The sequence below is a fragment of the Myxocyprinus asiaticus genome, chromosome 6 (assembly GCF_019703515.2).
Source record: "Myxocyprinus asiaticus isolate MX2 ecotype Aquarium Trade chromosome 6, UBuf_Myxa_2, whole genome shotgun sequence".
Lineage (NCBI taxonomy): Eukaryota > Metazoa > Chordata > Actinopteri > Cypriniformes > Catostomidae > Myxocyprinus > Myxocyprinus asiaticus.
In genome coordinates this window covers 22,936,731-22,961,550 of record NC_059349.1, presented here as the reverse complement: position 1 = coordinate 22,961,550, position 24,820 = coordinate 22,936,731, and the positions used below count along the sequence as shown (strand labels likewise).

At 38.3% G+C, this 24,820-nt stretch overlaps 1 protein-coding gene across 1 annotated transcript in view; it reads left to right on the top strand.

The window, feature by feature from the left end:
- plppr5a (phospholipid phosphatase related 5a) overlaps window positions 1-8,444 on the top strand; it is a 66,853-nt gene extending 58,409 nt beyond the window's left edge. Inside the window, exon 5 of the mRNA XM_051700426.1 lies at window positions 8,418-8,444. Within this exon, the coding sequence (XP_051556386.1) occupies window positions 8,418-8,423 (6 nt within the window). The 3' untranslated portion in view covers window positions 8,424-8,444. The remainder of the gene's footprint in view (window positions 1-8,417) is intronic.
- The last annotated feature ends 16,376 nt before the right edge of the window (window positions 8,445-24,820 follow it).

The window sequence follows — 24,820 nt, the reverse complement described above, 5'->3', positions numbered from 1 at the left end:
TTAACTTAATGTTCACATCAACCATCAGAAATGGGAAAAAATGTAATCACAGTGATTTCGACCGTGGCATGATTGTTGGTTCCAGACGGGTGGTTTGAGTATTTCTGTAATAGGTGATCTCCTGGGATTTTCATGCAGTCTCTAGAGTTTACTCAGAATGGAGCCAAAAACAAAAAACATCCAGTTGATGAGAGAGGTCAATGGAGAATGACCAGACTGATTGGAGCTGACAGAAATGCTACGGTAACTCAGATAACTCAGAATAGCATCTCATAAGGCACAACACGTCGAACCTTGAGGCGGATGGGCTACAACAGCAGAAGACCACGTCGGCAGGGTTGGGGAATAACGGAATACATGTAATGGCTTTAAGTATTTAAAATACTAAACATGAGTAACTGTATTCCACTACAGTTACAATTTAAATTGTTGGTAATCAGAATAGTTACTTTCAAAAAGAATTTTGGTAAATATAGAGAATACTTTGCATTTTATTGTCATTTGTTTCATTTTATATTTAGTCTATTCATTTGGAAAATGTATGCTTTTAAATGACGCGATCTGAGGAGCGTTTGAACAGCGGGTAAAGTGGAATGTGTTAACATTCAAACGAACAGACAGAGTTCGCTCTCACATTATTATGAGTGAAAAGGTGGATCTGAAGCAATAGAGGATCTATAGAAACAAAAAAAGTGTTAGAAACGCTATGACAGATGAAATCTAAATCCAATAAATACACGATTAAAAGGCTATTTGGTTTCTAAATGTATTTAGTAAGGTTTGGGTATTTTTACAAGAATAATGGATGCTTATATGAGAAATATCCTACAAACCAATGTAGTTTGAAGCATCATGTAGAAAAGCTACAAATTATACATTTTCTGCCTCATTCTATCAACAGAATCATCAAACGATTGGAAGAAGTTGTTGTTGTGTACACTCTGTGGGGTTTTAAAGTAAGTTTGGAGCATCAGGAATAGTTCCTTGTGTAAATTGCCACGTGAACATCAAGCATTATGTCAAGGTAAAATGGTATTTCTAGCCATTTGATGCACCTGTTACCGATTATATTTTTGAATGAATTCTAAGAAAATCCACATAAGATATTTTTTTTTCCTTTAGTAAGACCTTTGATATTAGTGCAGAGATGTACTGCAAAAATATCACTCTTAATAAGAATTTTTTTCCTGTATAAAAAAAAAAACAAAAAACGTATAAATCCTTCAAATAAATTTACTGTAACGTTGCTGACACTGGCAATGACAAAGACGATGATGACAATGATGTGTGATGAACCCAAGTGCAGTTTATTATAAATCGTGATATCCAGAAACCCTAACTCTAAACATGAACTTGACTTAACTAAACTTGACATTACTTGGTAGACTATGAAACAAAACATAGACTAGACTAGACTAGACTAGACTAGACTAGACTAGACTAGACTAGACTAGACTAGACTAGACTAGACTAGACTAGACTAGACTAGAGAACCAACAATGATACATTCACAAACAATACCTGACAATCCACAATGGCAAACATGAGGGCTTTAATACAAGGACATGGGTAACAGGTAAACAAGCCAACCAATCACAAGGCTAAACTATAAACAAGATAACAAGACTAAATTAACTTTAACCAATGAAAAGACAAGACTGATAACAAGGTAATAAAACAATGAACCAATGAAAACAAGACACATGAACAGAGGAAACATATGACAAGATCACATGAGGGAACAGGAAATCACATGACATGACACCACATGACCTGAACAGGAACAGGAACTAAACTTTAAAATAAAAGACATGAAAACAAGAACAAAACACATAAACGTGACATTTACTTGAGAAGCTACACTGCACACGTAAGATATTAAGGTTTTTCAGAGCATACATTTTTTATATAAGTGTATTTTGTTTTACTGAACTGTCAAATTTTTTTCCACATTTTTCACTTGTTTGAAGTAAAAACAATTGAAAAAAATCTGCCTTGGCTGAAGAAATAATCCAAAGTATATACACTACCGATCAAAAGTTTTGAAACACTTACTCATTCTTTATTATAATATTTTTTTTTTTTATTTTTTTTTTCACATTTTAGAATAATCGTAAAGTCATTAAAACTATGGAATAACATAAATGGAACTATGGGAATTATGTTGTGACTAAACAAAATCCAAAATAAATCAAAACTGTGTTATATTTTAGCATCTTCAAAGTAGTCACCCTTTGCCTAGAATTTTCAGAAATGTACTCTTGACATTTTCTCAACCGACATCTTGAGGTATCACCCTGGGATACTTTTTAAACAGTATTGAAGGAGTTCCCGTCTATATGCTGGGCACTTATTGACTGATTTTCTTTATTATTTGGTCCAAGTCATCAATTTCAAAAAAAATTTTTTTTATTACATATAATAAATTAATATGGTGGCACAATTATATTTTTGTCTACAAAAGCATATGCCTTCAGATCAAAAGATTTTTAAGATCATGAGAAACATTTCGGTCAAGTGTTTCAAAACCTTTGACTGGTAGTGTATATTACGTTACTGACGATGAGTAATCTAATGGAATATGTTACAAATTACATTTTACAGCATGTATTCTGTAATCTGTAGTGGAATACATTTTAAAAGTAACCCTCCCAACCCTGCATGTCAGGCACTTTATTAGGACCATAGTGTTCCTAATAAAGTTCTCAGTGAGTGTACATCAGACGGTCAGCAAACAGACTGTGGGCAGTCCATAATTATGCAATCTGAGGCTGAAGCCCGAGACTAAAAAACACCCCAAAAGAGAACACATAGGGCCACAAACAGCCTGTCACTGCTTAGAGCTATTTATGGACAGATGTCTTCACTGCTAATGTCTCCTGTGGCCTTAACTGACCTTACTGAATCAAGTTTCCCCCTTTTTCTAGATACTTTTCCAGTGCACTGAAGGATAAAGCATTATTTACCAAAGTCTGGTCAAAAAAACCTGCACAAAGTTTGCATCTTCAAATAGCAGCTTATGGTCCTGTGAGGCCCCAGGGCACCAGCTTATTTTGGAGGCCCCCTCTTGCTGCAGTTGTAATGTCTAAAAAACAAAGGAATTCCATCACAAATATGAGAAATAAAGTTGCAGTTGATGAATTTAAAGTAATATTCTGTTTCAATACTGATTCAAGTTAAACTGAATCAACAGCATTTGTGGCATATTGTTGATCACCACAAAAAAATATTTCTGACTCTTCCCTACTTTTCTTAAAAAAAAAACAAAAAAACAGTTACACTTACAATGGAAGAGAATGGGGCCAAATTTTGGAGGGTTTAAAGCAAAAATTTGAGTCTTATAATTTTATAAAAGCACTTACATTAATTCTTCTGTTAAAACTTGTGTATTATTTGAGCTGTACAGCTGTTTAAACTGTAATTTTTTATGGTTGTTTTGGTGTTTTCTGTTCTGTGTTAACTTTACACAGTAAAGATTAGTAAGCGATTTTGTTAACTAAAATAATTTTAACACGCATATTGTTTACGTCTTGTGGCTTTGCTTTTGAAACAGTGAGTTCCCTGTCTGTCACTCACCTGACGTTGTGTCGATGTAGTGACACTAGGGGTTCGCTCTTGAGAGCCCCAATCACCTTTGCTTTATTCAGAAAAGGCCAATGAAAATTGGCGAGTGGAATTTGCATGCCACTCTCCACACTGGACATACAGGTATAAAAGGAGATGCCGTGCACCACTCATTCAGTCTTGTTCTTCGGAGCCGAGCGCATGTGTGTGCGTGTTCATCCCATCACCTTATTCCTTGCTGTTGGAATTTACGGCACATATCAGCAGTCGCCCTCACATGATCGAGTGTTGTGCTTCCCCTGGGCGCTTCGGCGGCTGAGTCCACAGGTGTTAAAAGAGTATATTCCAAAGGAGTATAATTTCTCTAAAAGAGCTTGCACAAACGATTGCCATCTTTTTAAAGATGTCCTTTCGCCTTTGTGCTACTGGTGCGGCCCAATCCTGGATCTGCGTGCCTTGAACAGAGCCTTACACAGGCTTTCGTTCAAGATGTTGACTCATCTGTACGACATCAGGACTGGTTCACAGTCATCGACCTGAAGGATGCGTACTTTCACATATCGATCCTTCCCCGACACAGACCCTTTCTTCAGTTTGCCTTCGAGGGACAAGCATACAAGTACAAGGTCCTCCCTTTTGGTCTGTCCCTGTCTCCTTGCGTCTTTACCAAGGTTGCAGAGGCTGCCCTGGACCCACTGAGGGAGAAGGGCATTTGCATTCTCAATTATCTCGACGACCGCGCCTGATTCCCTCTTGGGATCTCTCTGTGGTCCTACCTGCCTTACAGAGAGCCCCCTTTGAGCCCCTGGAGCAGGTCGAGCTCAGCACTTTGTCCCTGAAGATGGCCCTCCTGGTGGCGCTCACTTCTATCAAGAGGGTGGGGGACCTGCAGGCACTCTTTGTCACCAGCAAATTCCTGGAGTTTGGGCCGTCACACTCTCATGTGATCTTGAGACCCCGGCCCGGTTACGTGCCCAAAGTTCCCACCACTCCCTTCCGGGATCAGGTGGTGAACTTGCAAGCACTCCCTTCAGAGGAGGAAGACCCGGCCTTGTCATTGCTGTGTCCAGTTCGCGCCCTTCGCGTCTATCTGGACCACACGCAGAGCTTTAGATGCTCGGAGCAGCTCTTTGTCTGCTTTGGAGGGCAGCAGAAGGGGAGAGCTGTCTCCAAACAGAAGTTGTCCAATTGGATTGGATGCTATTTCTCTGACTTACCAATCACAAGACCTAATGTGCCCTTTGGGAGTCTGGGCGCACTCCACCAGAGGTGTTGCATCCTCCTGGGCACTGGCGAGGGGCGCCTCTCTATCAGACATATGCAGAGCAGCGGGTTGGGCTACACCCAATACCTTTGTGAGGTTATAAAACCTGCGCATAGAACCAGTTTTGACCCGAGTGTTACGGGCTAACAACAGGTAGGCCAGGCGGCTGGTCGGATGTATTGCTTGCATTGCGCCTTTCCCCTCTTGAGGTGATAATGTGCGCTATCTTGTCCACAACAGTTCCCCTTAACTGGTGAACACTGGACACCTCTTTAATTCCTTAAGCACTATTCTTTGGCGAACTTGGCAGAGGAGTGATGTTGCTAGGCCCAGTACTCGTGGTATGCCCCTTTTCAGGTGAGCCCGTGTACTTGGGCTCAGTGCTCCATACATGGTGATTCCCCCCTCGGTAATCCCGTATGATGCATTTCCACTGTTCGGTTTCCCCTCAGGTGAACCCTGTGTCTCCCCTCATCAGAGTTCTGCTCTGCCTTGGCCACTGTTGCTGTGTACCCTCATTCCATATGTGAACTACCTCATCGGTATGTCCGTGTGAGGTATTCTCCACATGTTATCCTCCCTCCGGTAGGATGTGGTCTCCATAGTGCTTTCCCTCCTGGAGAGGGAAGAGCACTTCCCCAGCGCTATTCTACCAGGTGCTCGGCGGGAAATGACTTAATACAAAAATCAGGAAAGGCTACCACCTGTAGCTTCCTCGGGTAAGTGCCTCCTCCCACCCTTGTTGGGACCTGGGAGATGCCTTACCTAACTTGCTGGAAGGTCACGACGTGGTCAAGCGCTCGCTGCGAGGCACACAGAAGCCTACCCGTGTCCACTCCTCCGTACCTCGCGACATGGTTCAGCGCCTGCGGCGTTTCGTATAGGAACCCCTAGTGTCACTACATCGACACAGCGTTGAGTGAGTGACAGACAGGGAACGTTTTGGTTACTGGTGTAATCTCTGTTCCCTGATGGAGGGAACGAGACGTTGTGTCCCTCCTGCCGCGGCGCTGAACCGACCGCTGACATGGCCGGGACTCTCTCTCGGCTCCTCAGCACAACTCTGAATGAGTGGTGCACGCCATCTCCTTTTATACCCGTATGTCCGGGGCGGAGAGTGGCATGCAAATTCCACTCGCCAATTTTCATTGGCCTTTTCTGAATAAAGCAAAGGCGATTGGGGCTCTCAAGAGCGAACCCCTAGTGTTACTACATCGACACAACGTCTCGTTCCCTCCATCAGGGAACAGAGGTTACACCAGTAACCAAGACGTTTTTCAATGTTTACGGATTGGCCCCATTCACTTCCATTGTAAGTGCCTCACTGTAACTTTTTTTTTTTTTAAGAAAAGGAGAAACAAGTTGAAATTACATTTTGTGGTAATCAACATTATGCCACAAGTGCTGTCGATTGAGCTTAACTTGTGTTGAACCCAAAACATTTCTTTAAAGTATCAAATTTGCAGTTATGAAAATGAACACACCATGGATGCAATATATATCTTAAGACAATAATGTACCAAAACTACAACATCAAAACAGCAATAGTGTATTCAGAGGGCATTGTTATTGTTGAGGATGGGCCAGGAAGCAATAAAATTTTTCATGTCTTTATTTATTTTACATTCAAGCATTGTTTGTGTATTTATATAAAATCTACAGTGGCTTGTTTCCAGGTGTCTGTTCTCCATGGTTCTCAGCTGGACCTCAGCTGACAGTCAGAGGCCCTCGGTAACACCATATCTATCAGATCATTGACACAGCCCTCAAACACATTATCTACAGTTATCTGACAAACACAGACAAACAGATATACAGTATATGTATATAGGTAGGTAAGTAAGTAGATACATGCCTACATACATAATACATTATTGATCCATAAAATAAAATCAGGAGACCAATTAACATAGTCAACCACAGCGCGTGTGTGTGTGTGTGTGTGTGTGTGAGTGAGTGAGAGAGAGAGAGAGAGAGAGAGAGAGAGAGAGAGAGAGAGAGAGAGAAAGAGAGAAAGAGAGAAAGAGAGAGTGGAGTGGACTGAACTGAGGGCATGCCAAAGGATGGCACAGAGCTCTCTCTCTCTCTTGCTCTCTTTCTCTCTCTCACTCACTCACTCACACACACACACACACTGTGCAACTACTGTGTGCAGGACCCCAGAATCAGTGCTAATTACCACACATTAGCAGTAATTCACACAGCTGCTGGTGAAGCTGCTGGGACACATATATTGAACTGTGTGTTAACACTCCCTCTGAATACAGACAAGGGCAGTTATTCTTAATGTACAACACACTGTTATTTTTATATTGAAAGCAAGGTCAAAGCACTACGGAAAGCATAGGGAAGAAAATATAACTTTATATGCTAACTTAAAGGACATACTGAATGTCAGCCTCTGATGTATGCGAGAAACAATAATTAATGCACTGGGAGTGTGGGTGAGATTTCTCATATGTTGGCCCATGTGTTTAAGAAGATGCGGAGGTTATGCAATATTTCCACATCTTACATCTCAGTTAAACAAGTATCTGTGTGTGTGGCCTTTAATTTCCATATTATTGACTTTAGATGTTCTTGACTGCTCTCAGCTGCATCCTTCTTTGCACCTTCTTCAGTTCTTGTTTATGTAAATGCTAATTCGGTACAAATGTAATGGTAAATTATGCACATTCAAACTTTCAAGTATACAGAATCACTCTATATTTGTTTCATTTTGCTTTAAAGAAATACATAAACCAATGCAATAATTTCACCAAATAGTATCAGCAAGGCAGTTCAGAGTATTGGATTCTGTCCTATTTCCCGAGTCAGTTAGCTGTTGATGAAAGAGCTTTTTCAAGAATTTATTGTATGGAGAGATCTAAAGAGTCTTGAGATGCAGCTAGAAGAAGCACCATGTTTGTTGTCTGGCAGTGTTTAATGAAGTACTCTTGTGTTGTTGTTCCAAATCTCAACATCCGATTCTCTTCAGTGGTTTGGAAAGCATCTGTTGATGCTGCCACTTTTACTTCAACTGGGAACAAATTTGAGAAACCGGAGTAGAAATGTAACCCTGTCTAAAAATACAGCCATCAAAAATGAACTTGTGTTGGTAATGGTCAATGACATTAAAATTTCTCAAGGCACTTTTTTCACAACTTGATTTAGCCATTTGATGTGCTTCAGCACACAGGGTTCTTTTCTATCAAGGACTACTTGTATGAGGCCAATGTGTGAGGCCATTCAAGATATTGAGATTGATTAATGGCCTGAAGAGCGAATTGTAGGCTGTTCTGATCATTTACAGCATTGGCCAAAACTACAGTATGTGAATTAATATATCTTTGCCATATGTTAATCCTCATGCTCTCTTGAGATCGACTTGGTAACACTTTGCAATAAGGTTCCATTCATTAACATTAATTAAGGTGTAATGAATACCTTTATATCTTAATATAAATATATAACAGAGAAAAAACTGTGAGTGAAATAAAGAGTCAAACCTCTGAAATTTTGAATAAATGTAAATTTTATTCATATAAAATTAATTTGGAAACACATGGCGGCAAAGCTTGTCCAATAGGAAATCGGAATGTCACTACAGAGGTGAGCTGACCACCTAGGTTAAACCTGCACTACCGGTGACTCCACCCTGATTAGCAGACGGAGCCAGAATTTTCGCAGATTTGATGAGAGCAGCATCGGAGAAAAAAACCAGCAAAGGATAAAGAAGAGAACTAGGTAGGTAAACCACTTTAAATCAAAACTAAACTGTCTAAAAAAATGTATCATTGTTAAACTTACCATTTGGCTGATTGTTTTAAATGTTAAACATAAAATTAGAGATGAGTGAGGAGTTTGAGCTGAATACTGTTTCAACCGTGTTGAACGCAGAGAAGAAATCAACAAGATTAACTGTTGTTGGAATTTGGGAATCGGTGAGTTCAATGTTTAAATTTGAAAAATGTTAAATACTGTATGTGTTGAACTGATGTATAAATCGAAAAGTTGATATATTTCACATTATATGTGATGTATGCTGTGTGCATGCTGTTAGCTAACAAAACTAACCCAGAGATTGTGGATTGTGTAATGGTGAATAATGTTGATTGAGTTAGTACAATTTTCAAGCTCATGATGATTTATTGTAAGGGAACTGAGAGTATTGTCCTGTTGTGTGCAGGCCAGGTTATTAATGTTGTTTATAACACGGATTCTACTTTGGATGTCGTTCGCTTGGTGTGAATCAACAAATTCAAACCACAAGTGAGAAAAAGAAGATGGCGAGCCCCCCACGAGACGGAGCATGGAGTGTAATTTCCAGGATTTCCACCGTTCACCTGGCTGGATAAACTTATAAGGTTCCTTTCCTTCAAAGTCTAAGATTTAGAGTGTTTTCTAAACTGATACGAAAATTTACAAAAGAGTGAGGGCCTTTATTTTTCTGATTGGGTTATAATGTTAACTGAGCTGAAACCTAATCCGCTGTGGCAAAATTTTTATTTTTATTTTTTTTTATTATTATTATAATTTTTTTTAATAAGGAGTATTGTCGGGTTGTGTTCATGTGGTTGTATGATATTTACCTGGTCAGAGTGTGGGTTTCCAAATAAAAGGTTAGACTAAATTAGGATAAACCCAGGAACCGTAAACTAATTATTATTAGAATTTACCCTAATTAGGCGTTAACTAAATAGAAATTCTAAAAATAGGATTTAAACTAGAATAAATGTAACAAACCTCTAAAAACCAGAGGGAAATTGACATCTGAAGATTTGATCTAACCAAATTAAGTTTAGAGTTTTACTGTTTTATGTAAATTTAATTTCATTGTTTATTTCATTGAAGTCCAACCGATAGAATACCATTTGAAATCACCTAGTACTTGTAAGCACACTAACTGTATGGTTTTGTCAGATTTGTTTTGTTTGTCTCTTCCCAATACTTCTTTACATAAACAAATGTTTGAGTTACCCCATTCAAGATGTGTGCTCCTCTGCCTTCTGCAAACTTGAGTCTTCTGATGGCCCAATACTATTGCTCAGAGTAATGTTGTTTAACCCTCAAACTGAGGGTGTTTTGGGCCCTGGAGAAGTTTTGACATGCATTTGTGCTTTTTTCAGTTGCTCAAAAACATATACATGGCTAAAGTCTGATAACACTGTATTCAGCACAAACTGGGCTACAATAATATGTGAACAACATGTACGTATGTATTTGTATTTTTGAGAAAATAACGTGTTTTTTGAAAAAACAAAATTTTTACGTCACTGAAATAAGACCATATAAACATACTAAGCATTTGTTCACAAGACTTGAGAACTGGATCTTGTAGCCTAGAGTTTTTGTTACAAAATAAAAACCATCCTGATCGCTCATTCATACAAAACAATATAGTCATTTAACTTTTATAAGACACTTTTAGTGTTAGAAAGGCCATATGCGAGGAGGCATGGATGATCATGAATATTGATGTAATTCACACCTGAGGACCCTCCCCTGAGAGAGAATGAATGTGAGGAGACTTAATGATTGAATGTATTGTTTGTAGCTTATTCACAAAATCAAGTTTAAGTTAAAAGAAGTAATCTGACTATACATTTTCTTTACATAAAGACTTAACTTTAGACCTACACTACCATTTAAAAGTTTTAGATCTGTAAGATTTTTTAATGTTTTTTGAAGAAGTCTCTTCTGCTCACCAAGGCTGCATTTATTTGATCCAAAATACAGCAAAAACTTTGATATTGTGAAATATTTTTACAATTTAAAATAACTGTTTTCTATTTGAATATATTGTAAAATGCAATTTATTCCTGTGATCAAAGCTGAATTTTCAGCATCATTACTGCAGTCTTCAGTGTCACATGATCCTTCAGAAATCATTTTAATATGCTGATTTTCTAATATGGGCATATTTACAGCACATTTTACACATTTACACCTGAACAGATATTTGCAAGCACAAGCTTCGTTGATGATAATGAGGCAGCATAAACACTAGTTAAAATATAATCTAAACATTCATATTATTTTTCTATCATATTACATATCATATTTATATCATACAGCATACAATTTACATACCTGCTTTAGCCAAAACAACATTTAAATGTAACTAAAACCCTTTAGGACATATTTCAAAAAAGAATACTAAATACTGGCTGGTTAGTCTGGAAATAGTCCAACTAGTAAAATATGTACATGTTTATATAAAATAGCATGTCAACTAATGTAAGTAAAACTAAATGACTTACTCATCCGAAATTGTATCCTCAGCTGGATCAAGTCGATCTTCAAACGTTCATCGTCAGAGTCCCGCTCTTCTTCTGATGAAAATGTGAACTCTTCATCACTATTCAGGAGCTTCCTCACCTGTGTAGCGTGCCATCTTCCAAACACGCAGAAAAGTGAATGAACGATGTTTTTTAAGGCATTGTTGGGGGCGTTTACCCTTTGCATTGATCGCCTCAGCACATTACTGTATGAATAGCACGCTCTGCTGGTGGGTGTGATCACATTAGCGATAATTAGCTGAGCCAGGAGAAACTGTACATTGCTTTGTTTCATACAGATTACATTGCAGGATAATATTTGTTTTAAATTTGAATTGTTTTATTTAAAAGTAGACATGTTAAGCTTTCTTTAGACATATGTTTCATGTTTGTGTGATAAGTATTGGTGGAGTTTCAATTCATTTTTGTGACGTAATTCAGAAAGATGCTCGCGGAGACAGAGACGGCTGAAAGCGCACCCTGTTTATTTTCTTTGTTTTAAAAAAACAAGGTTTTGTTGTTATTGTGAGTGTACACAAAAGAAAGTAAACCCTTTATAGTTTCTAATGATGTCTTACACTTATCTGTATCCCCAAAAATGGCAGAGTATTTTAAGTTGTTTCCGCTGTTATGAGGAAAAAATCCAGCAGGACGTGCCAGCGCGTCTGTCGACCCCAGAGGGTTAACTGTTTCTCTTTACACTGTGTGTAACTTTGGTGACACACGGGTGTTACATAATCTGGCGAGCCAGCCAGGAGGCAGAAATGCACAAAAGATAACCTCATACTCTAGAAAATGTCCCTCTTAAAATAAAAAAAGCATTGAATCCGAAACTGATTAAGTGTAGGGAAAAGAAAACCTAAACAGAAGCCAAATGGAAATCATAGAGGAAAAGGCGTAAAAATCCCTAATACAATACTGATTAGTAGCATAACAGAAACTGAACTTTATGAGGAAATATTAGACTTTGCAAAAGGTTACGGATCAATTACTAGGATCATTCCATTCAGTGACCCTAGCTTGGAGAAATCCCTAATTGTGGAATTCAACTCTGGCCAGGCAGTGAAAAATCTCCAACCGTTGTTGCCGTATGTTCTGCAGGCAAGGAGTAATCCTAGTGTTTCCATCCATGTAGCAGCCTTACCGAGTGTTTATGCTCAAAGGCTTGGAAGAGATCCAACTCAGACCTACCTTGAAGAGCTTAAAGTGGAGAGGATTACGCAGAAATCTTCAAGGACATACTAGCACATATCAGTGAAACCCTGACCCCTATGCAATGTCCCGAGCCAGTCATTACTGAAACCTGTGACACTTGGCCTGCTGAACCAGTAGTCCAGACATTGGCTGATCTCAAACTTAAGCAGCCTCAGTTAACAGTAGCTGCAGTGCAAAGATTCTTTGTTCTGTGGATGCCGGCCGCTGCAACCCCACTAACCCTGTTGCTTTCTGCCAGTGACCCAAATCCCCCTGACATTCAGAGGGTTGAAGTGGAACACCTTGTGCGCAGCAGTGATTTGGCGGCCCACGGGAATTCACCATTAAGACTCAGAACCTTTTCTGGGCGAATTCCTCATCCACCTAGTGAAGTCTATTATGAAACTTGCCGCACTAGTGCTGAACTGCTTTTCCAAGACCCAACGGTCTCTTTTTTTGTGAGAGACTTCTTCCCCCAGCGGCTGAGATTGTCAAGTCTGTTAGCCATGTAGCCACTCCCATTACTTACATTCAACTTCTTGATTCAGCTTTTGCTCCAGTCGAAGACGGTGATGAGTTATTCGCCAAATTCATGAACATTTACCAGAACCCAGGTGAAAAGCCCTCTAGTTACCTGCAAAGGTTACATGTAGCACTGCAGTCAGCCGTAAGTCGAGGGGGAGTTCTCGATTCAGAAGTAGACAAACACCTGCTAAAAGATTTCTGTAGAGGATGCTGTGAAAATCCTCTGATTCTAAAATTGCAGCTTAAGCAGAGGAAGCTTTCACCCCCATCCTTTGCAGAATTAATGATGCTGTTGCAAACTGAGGAAAATAGGCATGCTTCCAAGAGTGAGCGGATGAAGCAGCACCTGGGAATTGCTAAACAGCGTGCTGTAATGCAGTCGCAAACAGCCGTAGCAGATAATGTAGTTCAACTCAGTTCTGTTACCACTCAATTGGCCTGTCAAGTAGCTGAGCTTCAGTCAACTTGCCTCTCTGACTTCAAAACAGCTGAAGGACAAGCCAAACCCTAGAGCATATGCCATTAAGACCCCAAATGAACAAGGCCCTAGAATTGCCAAAGAAAGGTCAAAGACCCCAGACAAGCCGCAACTGGCTAGCCCCAAACCAGCCTATTGTTTCAGGTACGATCAAGATGGGCATATTGCCAGTTCTTGTTCCAATGACCCAAACCCTGCACTAGTGTCAGAAAGGAGGAAACAGCTTGCGAGGCGTCAGAGCGAGTGGGAGTTGCGAGATAGCACCCCCAAGCTCCATTTAAACAAGACGCAGTTCCTGTTGCGGAACAAACAGGCACTGGAGTTAAATTAGGACATCCCAAACCCTGTAAAGTGTTGATGGTTCAAGCCCAAATCAAGCCACGATGTTCTGCTTTACCCAGAGGACTAATTGGAGCTAAATGCACTGCTCAAATAGACATCGCACGAATAAAGTGTGACTGTTTACTCGACAGGTTCCCAATTCACCAACATTACTCTGTCCTTTTACAATGAGAACTTGTCTGACCAACAGATTATTTCTCTGAATAGCCTGTTGGAGATTGAGGGAGCCAACAGTCAAAGTGTTCCTTACCTCAGCTGTTGAGGTGACCATCACTTTTCTGAGGGACTTCGTGGGAGTTGATACAGAGGTACTCACTTTGATTTTGATCATTTCCGACCTTCATTCCAATTCTCAACTGTCAGTGTTAGTCGGTACTAATACAATGGATGAGTTATGCAAAGATTTTTGAGGCAGCAAGCTCGTTACTTCTCTTCTATGTACAAAAAAGTACTAAAGACATTACAATTGTGACAAATGCAGGGTACAGAAGGGAATTTTGGGTTGGTGCACTTACCTGCAAAACACTCTCAGGTGATTCCAGCTGGCCAATGTGCAATCCTGTGTGGGACTGTAGCTGTCAAAGAGTCACATTCTGATAAATGGGTGATTGTTGAACATCCTTCAATTTCCCCTCTGCTGGGAGTGCTGATTGTTAAAACTTGTGTGGTCAGGCTTGGAGAGAAACAAAATTGTCACTTACACGTTGTAATCGCCAACCCTACCGCTCATGACATCACAATCCCTCCTAAATGTGTTGTAGCTGAACTGAAGGCTGTACAGTCTGTACTTCCCAACGAACAGTCTAATCCTGTGACTGTAGCAGAATCTGTCACCCAAACTATTCCTAAATTCAATTTTGGCAACTCGCCTATCCAACCTAAGTGGAGGGAAAGACTTGCCAAAAGGCTGCAAAGCATGCCTGAAGTCTTCTCTATGCATTTCCAGGATTTTGGATGTATCGATAAGGTCAAGCACAGAATCAATCTTGCGGATAAAACACCTTTCAAACATCGGGCCAGACCCATACATCCTGAAGATCGGGAGGCCGTTAAAAAGCATCTTTAGGAGTTGCTCAGCACAGGAGTTTTTCGAGAATCTATATCCCCTTTCTCCTCGCCAATCGTTGTGGTTAGGAAAAAGAGTGGCAATATTCGGTTGTGCATAGACTACCGGAAAGATTTTTCTAAGAAAGTTAGGCCGCTTAATGAGTTAACTTCTGGATACCCTCCTACTTGGAGGATCTTTAACTTCAAGAGTGATGTCAGGAACAGAAATCCAAAGGACCCTTTTTGTGACAGATGGACCACCGGTTGTTAGGAAGCGTGTTATCTAATCATTGCAGAACTCAAGACTGTGCCAGTATTGGCTTTTGCTAACCCGAGGTTACCTTACATTCTGCATACTGATGTTAGCATGTTGGGTTTCGGCACAGCCCTTTATCAGGATCAGGATGGGCAGGCCAGGGTTATTGCGTATGCAAGCCGATGACTTTCGTGCAGTGAATCAAAGTACCCTGCTCACAAATTGGAGTTCCTTGCTTTGAAGTGGGCGGTGGTCTAAAAATTTAATGATTATCTCTATGGTAGCTCATTCATGGTGGTAACGGACAGCAACCCCCTAACTTATGTACTTTCCACTGCTAAGCTTGATGCGACTTTAGATGTGGTGAGCTGCACTTTCAACTTAAATTTTCAAGTTGCAGTATAGGTCCGGGAATCAGAATAAGGACGCAGACGGGTTGTCTCGTCCTTAACACTTAACTGATTAAATCACCTAGAAGGAACAAGACCGTATTTCCAAGTTTGTTGAAAAGCATATGACAAATTATGGTGAGCAAGAAGTTTGTAATGATGTAGTGCAGGCCATCTGTGACAGTCGTCTCATCCAAAAGCCAGAGTTTTCTAATAACTTACCCATTGCTTTTGTCAGTTCTTTGGCGATGCAAGGTATGGCCATACCTGATGCTTATGCACAGAAAGATTAGTGTGGAGGATTACAAATCATTCCCCAGCTGTCTCATTCTGAAATCCATAGCTCAGAAGGCAACCTTGCATTCAAGAGGTCATCGCACAAATTCAAACTGGGGAATCTCCAACTACCACAGTTAGAAATGCACTTCCCAGATTACCTTACCTCCTCAGAGAGGAAGACTGTCTGGAATTCTATACAGGAGAAGGAACACTGCTGAAAAGACTATGTACCAGCTTGTCTTACCAGAAAGTTTTCATTCCGATGTCCTCAAACATCTGCATGATGGTCTTGGACATATGGGCATTGATCGCACCTTAGACCTAGTTCGAAGCAGGTTCTATTGGCCCAAAATGGCCTCTGACATTGAGCACAAGATTAGGACATGTGGTTGGTGTATAAGAAGTAAAATCTTACCTGAAAAAGCTGCACCGCTTGTAAATATCTCAACCTGCTCGTCCCTTGCAACTGGTGTGCATGGATTTCCTAACTCTGGAACCTGATCGCAGTAACACCAAGGATGTGTTAGTGATCACTGACCATTTCACTAAATACGTGCTAGCTATTCCTACACCGAACCAAAAGGCAAAACAGTTGTGAAGTGTCTGTGGGAACATTTCATCTGCCATTACGGTTACCCCAGGCATCTTCACAGTGATCAAGGGCCTAATTTCGAGTCCCGTCTAATCAAAGAACTGTTGTAGTATCTGGAGTGCAAAAGGTCAGGACAATACCGTACCATCCGAGAGGGAACCCTGTTGAGCAGTTCAACAGGACTCTCTTAAATATGCTTAGAATTCTGGAAACTAAGAAAAAGAGCTGTTGCAAGGAATTTGTAAAGCCCCTTACTCATGCTTACAACTCGGAAAAAAACCACTGGATTTAGCCCTTATGTGTTGATGTTTGGACGACGACCTAGGCTTCCAGTGGACTTAGCTTTTGGATTAACTCTGAGGGACAAGGAGGAAGTATCACATTCCCAATATGTGAAGAGTCTCAAATCAAATCTTGAGGAAATTTTCAGAATTGCAACAGAAAATAGAGGAAAATGGCATAAAGGAATAAATCCCGTTATGATAAACGTGTAACGGTGTCACAGTTGCAAGAGGGAGACAGAGTCCTATTCAGGAATGTTCAACTGCAAGGAAAAAACAAGCTGGCAGACAAGTGGGAAGGAGTAGTTTAAGTAGTAGTAAGTAAATTCCTGAAGGGGAGGAAGAAATTCACGATTCTGAAGAGGAGGAAGTTTATTGTCTAAGACCTACATTTGATGTTGTAGGTGAATCCTTTGTACCCTTCACTTCTAGTGTGACAGCTAGATAACACGGATGTAGCTATTCCATTACATGAGACTAATATGACAGTGAACCAAGAGTCTGCAGTTGTTGATGACTTATACATACCTGAGTCTGTTGCTGAGGAAATACTTGTCAAAGAGTCTGCCATGGGAAATAACTTACCTGTGAGTCCTGAAGTTCAACCTGCAAAAGGGAAAGCTGCCGAACTAAGTGGTTCACTTACCTTGATTATGCCAAAATGTGTGTTTCAAAATCATAATGAAGAAGTGTCCTTGAATTAGGTATCATGAACTAACAATTAACAATATATTTTTTTCTACAGCGTTTATTAATCTTTGTTAATATTAGTTCATAAAAATACAATTGTTCATTGTTGGTTCATTTTAGTTCATAGTGCATTAAATAATGATAACATATATGACTTTCGATTTTAAAAATGTATTTTTAAAATGTATTACAATATGTTGAAACTAACATTAACCAAGATTAATAAATGCTGTAAAAGTATTGTTCATTGTTAGTTCATGTTAACTAATGTTAACAAATGAAAACAACTCCACGAATATTGGTGGAGGGTGACGCTCTTCAAAGATGTTAGCCAGTCATAAAACATTGGGCTTGTATATTAAAGTCTTAAAGGGCACAGCACAGAAAACCGTGCGTTTCAAACAGAGGGCCAGAGACAGGGTGGAAAAAGGTAATTTGATACCATATTATGTGTTTTTGTTGTCCAAAACCCTTTACTAACATTAGAAGTGAACCTCAAGGAAAATAATCAAAAAAAAAATAAATAAAAAGCATGACAGGTCCCCTTTAAAACGGCCTTGGATTCCAAACAGATCTTTCACTTGATATAGAGATATTGATATTTTTTTTGCATTTTCTGTATCTACTTTTTTTTGTATATATGAGATGGCTTTTGCTTATGAGGGTAAAATTAAGTCAACCATTGACATGACAAAACAAATGTCTGTTTTTTTTTATTTTTTTTTATGTGTGTGTGTTTAAGAATACTAAACTGTGTGTAATAAGAGTATGCTGTGGTCTGTTGACTCCTCAGGCTGAAGTTCATCACTCCACTGATCACAGCTGAGATGATGACGTCAGCATAGCCTCAGGAGGAAAGCAGGACCTTGCAGTTTATATGCTGGGTTTCAGGTCCATAATTCATTCTGTCAGCAACCATTGGCTAGCATGCAGGGCGAATAGGCAGGGCCTTATGGTTGACTGGTTGGGCATACTGATTGATTAGACACTGTTACACTTTTCTTTCCAATTGAGACTCCTTTCAACTTTTCATCCACAGTGACTGAGCCTGCTGTCAGAAGCACATGCAGCTTAACAATGACACCTCCCTAAATGCCTAATTACATGCATTTATCAAAGCTGAATTTTGAAAAGAATGTGAGTAAATTCAAGAAGTTGCACATGCTTAATTTCACTGCTGTGCTTATGACAATATATATATATATATATATATATATATATATATATATATATATATATATATATATATATATATATATTTATATATATACATACATACATGTATACACACTACCGGTCAAAAGTTTTGAAACACTTGACTGAAATGTTTCTCATGATCTTAAAAATCTTTTGATCTGAAGGCGTAAGCTTAAATGTTTGAAATTAGTTTTGTAGACAAAAATATAATTGTGCCACTATATTAATTTATTTAATTATAAAACTAAAATGTAATAAAAAAAAAAAAAGTTTTTGAAATTGATGACTTTGACCAAATAATAAAGAAAAACAGCCACTAAGTGCCCAGCATATAGATGGGAACTCCTTCAATACTGTTTAAAAAGTATCCCAGGGTGATACCTCAAGAAGTTGGTTGAGAAAATGTCAAGAGTACATGTCTGCAAATTCTAGGCAAAAGGTGACTACTTTGAAGATGCTAAAATATAACACAGTTTTGATTTATTTTGGATTTTGTTTAGTCACAACATAATTCCCATTGTTCCATTTATGTTATTCCATAGTTTTAATGACTTTACTATTCTAAAATGTACAGAAAAATAATTATAATAAAGCATAAGTGTTTCAAAACTTTTGACCGTGTGTGTGTTTGTGTGTGTGTGTGTGTGTGTGTGTGTGTATACTGTACACAGTACTGTGCAAAAGTATTAGGCACATTAGATGTTTCACAAAAGCGTTTGTCTTAAGATGATTATTTATATCTTCGGCTTTAGTGTGTCAATAGGAAATATAAATGTTAGACTCACAAGCATTACTTTTGCAAATAGAAAAAATTAGAATAGATGAACAGGGAGCCCTGCAACAGATGTCATGGCCCACACAAAGCCCCCCACTGAACATCGTGTCTGTCTGAGATTACATTTGAGACAGAAGCAATTGGGACAGCCTAAATAGATAGAAGAACTGTGGCGAATTCTCCAAGAAGCTTGGAACATCCTATCTGCCAACAATCAAGAAAAACTGTGTCCAGGAGTAGCAAGGAGAATTGGTGCTGTTTTAAAGGCAAAGGTGGTCACACCAAATATTGATTCAGCTTTTTTATGTTTACTGGACTTTGTATGACATTAAGTGATAAATAAAAACTATTTATGTCATTATTTTTGAGGACATCCACACTATGCAACATTTTTTACAAGTGCCTAAAACTTTTGCACAGTACATTTTATATATATATATATATATATATATATATATATATATATATATATATATATATATATATATATATGGAACCTGTATATCATCACGGCCAGCTCTGAAATAAATGTGCAAAATAAAAATCAGAGAAGGGTTTAAGTAGAAAGCTGAACATTAAACATTTATAAATCACAATCCCTGTGCAATTCAGGGAGAATTATAATTATGAGAAGTTTGCATATGCATAAAGTGTGTGTAAATTTTTTCTGGCCCACACTCATAGGAAAAAAGGTACCATTTGAGGTACATACTGTCACTAGGCTGGTACCCTTGTTTTGGGAACATATTTGTACCCTTGAGGAGACATAAAGGAACATGTTTTTGTTCCCAGAGGGGGAAAAAAACATAAATGTACCTTTAAAAGGTACACAATAGGTCCTAAGGGTATAATTATGTCCCCTTGAGGGTGCATGACTAGGATTTATGAGGCATATAATTTAACACTTCACCTCTTTAGAAACCTTAAGAGTACATTGTGGAACTGCTTTCTACTTCATCTATGCATTTGCCTCCATCTGTTGGAAAGAATGTGTATTAAAATATTAAATGGAAATGGCAGAAAGCAAACGTTTTATCTCTTAAATGTGCACTCAGTAATTAGGGGTTCAAGCCTGAAGGGCTGAAAACTCTTGTTTTTGCTAAGATTTTTATTAGGGGTTAAAGCCCGAAGTGCTGAAATTGTAAGGATTATTATTTTTATTTTTTTCTCCCCTAAAACGTATCATGCAGACCAAACCGTAAGGCCTAGACTAGAGACTTGAAACTTTGGGGGATGATAGTACTCTGGCCCGATCGGCCAATGGAGGGCGCTACAGTGAACAAAACATAACAAAAAATATCACATTTTGGGCCGTATATATAATAAATGAACCGTAAGGCCTAGAAACCTAGAAAAATTTCCTGTGATTCCTTCATGACGAATCTTTTGTAATACCAAAAAGATTCAGATGTCAAAAATTTGCTCCACCCTTTCATTTTCCCGCTAGGTCCTAGGCCTTTGCACAATCAGAACCAAACCAGTGCAGAAAGATTTAGCAGAGTCCCGATATGAAAAGTTATCCAAAAAAAAAAAAGTATGAACTTTCGATTCATTGTCGCAAAGGTATGCCAAAACTTATGTAGTGGGCGTGGCCACTTTTACTAAATTGGTTATAACACATGAACAGAATGAGATATTATCACCAAATTTGGTACAATTATGTATGGGGTCATTCTGAGGACACATGAAATTGCACACCTCGGTCATTTGGTGGCGCTATAAAAATGAAAAACCTAAAAATGGTTCTAACTACAGAGCCATTGGTCCGATCAACCTGTAAATTTGCACGCACTGTCTTTGTCCAAGATGCCATCAAGGTATATGAGGACATAAGCATATCTCGAAAAACATGGCCACCATCGACCAATCAACTTAAAGCAGCTTTTTGACAAAGATAACAAACACCGATCGGAACGACATGTGGTGGGCATATTTCACTCTTCGCAAAATGTAAAAAAAAAAAAAAAAAAAAAAAAAGGCCACCGGGAGGCGCTATCGCGTTTTACATGCATGTAAATTGCTGAATGTTATGCGGTGTGTCACACAGATACGTTAGACATACCATATGATAGATCTCCACTTTCTGAACAACTCTGCCTCAAGGACCATTGTGTCAATCAAATTGTTTAAATATTTGAGATTATTTAAAAAAACCTACTTTTGCTAACTAGTCCTAGTTTTTTTATGTGTTATCAATAAAACCTGTACAGGAAGAAACTTTGGACAGCCTAAATCAATAAATATATATAAAAAAAGTTGAACTTTTTATTTTGCATGGTTATAACAGGGTCATTTAAACATATGGGTATGGCCTAGGTTGTACAAAAGCCAATAACTTCACAAATTTAGCACACACATGCAAGATATCATTTTGAAGAAATTTGGTGGAGATCAGACAAAAGGTGGCACTATACCAGTTATGAATGTTTGCGCTATCGCGTTCAGAACATGCTTGTGAATTGTTGTATATTCTGCAGTGTTTCACACAGACACATGATATTCATATAATATGATAGATCTCTTCATTCTGAACAACTTTGCCTCAAGAATCATAGGTGTCAATATAATTGTTCATTAAATATTTGAGATTATTATATAAAAAAAATATTTTTGTAAACTAGTCCTAGGTTTTTCCACTCAACCTTGACAAAACCAGTGTAGTACAATTCTCTGGACTCCCTAGATCAATAATTATATATATAAAAAGAAAACGTAGAAATTTGTATTTATTTAGAATGGCTATAATAGGGTAATTTAAACATTTGGGTATGGCTCAGTTTACCCAAAAGCCAATAATCCCTAAACAAAGGCTCCGATTGAAATAAATGAAATGAAACGTGATTCTAAAGAAGCATGCAAAAGTTGGTGTGGATCGGACAATAGGTGGCGCTATAACAGTCAGACATGTTAAAAACACTATATCTCTATGGTTATTTAACTGAGATTGCAGAAAATTGTATTGCTTTATCTCTATTTTAGGTGTTTAATGGCTATCAGAATAATTATTAAAATCTTTAGCACATGCACTTAAAGGCCTATGTTGCTTGAACCCGTTAATTACTGCTTGCAACTATATTTAGGGGTTCAAGCACATAGTGCTGAATGTTTTGCTCGTTGCTAAACTTTTAAGCAGAAAGAAACAGTAATAATTGTATTTAAAAATATCTATCTATCTATCTATCTATCTATCTACAGGCAGATCAAAGATCTGTTGAAAATCTCTGACACTGCCCCCCAAAAACTCCTTTAATGATATGAAAGATACAGAAGTTACAAATAACAAGATTTAAAAATGTTAAAGAATAGACACATTTTGTTAATTTCTGTCAATGTGATCAATATAATTATTCACCTTGAATCCAGTAATGAATTGCCACCCTATAAATTTTAAAATTTAATTGACTGAAGACAATTTAGCTGCAAAACAACTTTATGTCTACAGAACTAGAATCAGGCCTAAAGAACTACAGAATGGCATTCAAAGTGGCATATGAGGACACAGTCAGTTTGCACAGTGTAAAATAGCATACTGTTGTTATGAAGTCAGCAGATGTTACAATCAAAAACTCACAACACAAAAGGTTAGATCGGAGTGTGTTGCCATTAGTAAGTTTACTGTGCCTGAATAACAAGCTTTGTAAAAGTTTTCCCTCTCTGTTTTAGCTACCCATTAAGAATATTTTTGATGTTTCATTATTTTCCCCCCAAACACAATTCAAAATTCAAACACCAACTTCAAGTATTTAAAATTTCAAAAGTAAAACTACTGCTCATTTGTCAACAAGACAGCTGGCCAGGTTGCCAAAAAGACAGCTAATGAAGTGTAATACAAACAAACTAGGAATCATTTATCATTCTAAACAGAATCTACATAGAGTATTCAAAGGTAATTATTCATTTATATCATGAAAAACTCTTGTGGAACTTTTACAAAGACTGAGAAGTTTCAGAGGCATTGTTTTCCACAAGACAAGCACAGTTTCCTCATTCATCAACTCGAAGCGTCATGGAGGAATAACTGCTTGTTGTGCAAGATGAAAAGAGAGGTTTGTTTAATTTCAGTTTTTTCATTATGACTATTACATATAATAATTTGCTACTTCAAATTATTTAGTAAACTTTTAGTACTGTACCATTTTCTGCATAAGTTATGCCAGAGATGGTCAGCTATTGTCCTCAGATGTCAAAAGTGAGTTTAACAAAAAGGACAGTCAAATCTAGCCCATGAGAAGACTGACCTCACAATCTCAAAGTTGTCAACCTTTAGTCAACCTTTATTTACAGAGCACATTTAAAAACAACAGAAGTTGACCCAAAGTGCTTTACAGATCAAACAAATAAATATACAATGAAAAATATATATAGATATAGATACTATATATAACATAATAATAAATAAATACAGTAAATACCTTTAAATACAGCATCATGTATTACATATTTCAACCTATTCAAAAGATAAAGAATAAAAATACGTTTTCAAAGAAGATTTAAAAAATGGCTAATGAAGAAGCTGATCTCATATGGAAAGGGAGACTGTTCCAGAGATTAGTACCTACCACAGAAAAGGCACGATCACCCTTAGGTCTACAGCAGCAATGAGGAACCCTCAAAAGAAGTTGATCAGGGGCCGATTTCACCAGTTGGATGTACATCCGGTTGTAATGTTAGGTTGGATGTAAAATGCGGCTTGAGTCTTTCTTAGAATTTATACCTGTTGCACCATCTAGGTGTAGTGCTACGTCTGAGACTAAATCTTATGCCTAATCAAAGGTAGGTGTAAAGTGAAAAGTCTTGATTTGTTTCCAGTGAAAACAAAAACTACATAAAAACATTGATTGAATGGCGCGACTAATATACAGGCTACTCGATCAGCGGGCTTTCAGGCGTGAAAGAATAATGAGAGACCGCACCAATCCTCTGTTTATAAATGGGGATAGAAAGCTCATTGAAGATTTTGTTTTAGCAGGGCTGAATTGTTAGAATTAATGATTGATTTAATTATGTTTATTCAGGGATTTACAGTATATTTATTTAGATTAATGGGGTGTATGGGATTATTATGTAATAGCTGGATTTCTAAGGCAAGTTTCCGTTTCTTGAGCTTAAGCTTCTACTTTTCCACCCTTAACTTCTCCGTCTCCATCTCTACTCTCATAATTTCTTTCTCCAGTAACACAGATTGGAGATTTGGATCTCTTGTCTTTCGAGCAGGTTCAGTTGCCATGTTTTTCGGAGCTGCCCGCGGTGCTAAAGGTGGGTTGGGATTCTCTGCAAGAAATGCAGCTTCATTAAAATAAAACTTGCTTCATACATTTGTGTAGGCTACTCCGTACACCCAGTGGAAACAGGTTTATTAGCCTACTATTTTTAAGAGGCAATGTTACCTTCATGACTGGTGTTTGACGTCATTTGTAAGACCTGAGCGCTCTAGTGAGGGAGTACGGGAGGAGAAGGTCACTAATATATTGGGGCGTGAGACCAGATAGTGACTTGTTGACATAAATCAGATTTTTAAAATCAACCCTAATTTTCACGGGAAGCCAGTGTAGAGACGCTAATACAGGGGAAATGTGATCCCTCTTTTTTGACCCTGTTAAGAGTCTGGCTGCCGCATTTTGAACCAGCTGTAGGTAGAATAATGCAGTTTGAGGGAGACCATTGTACAATGTGTTACAGTCTAACAT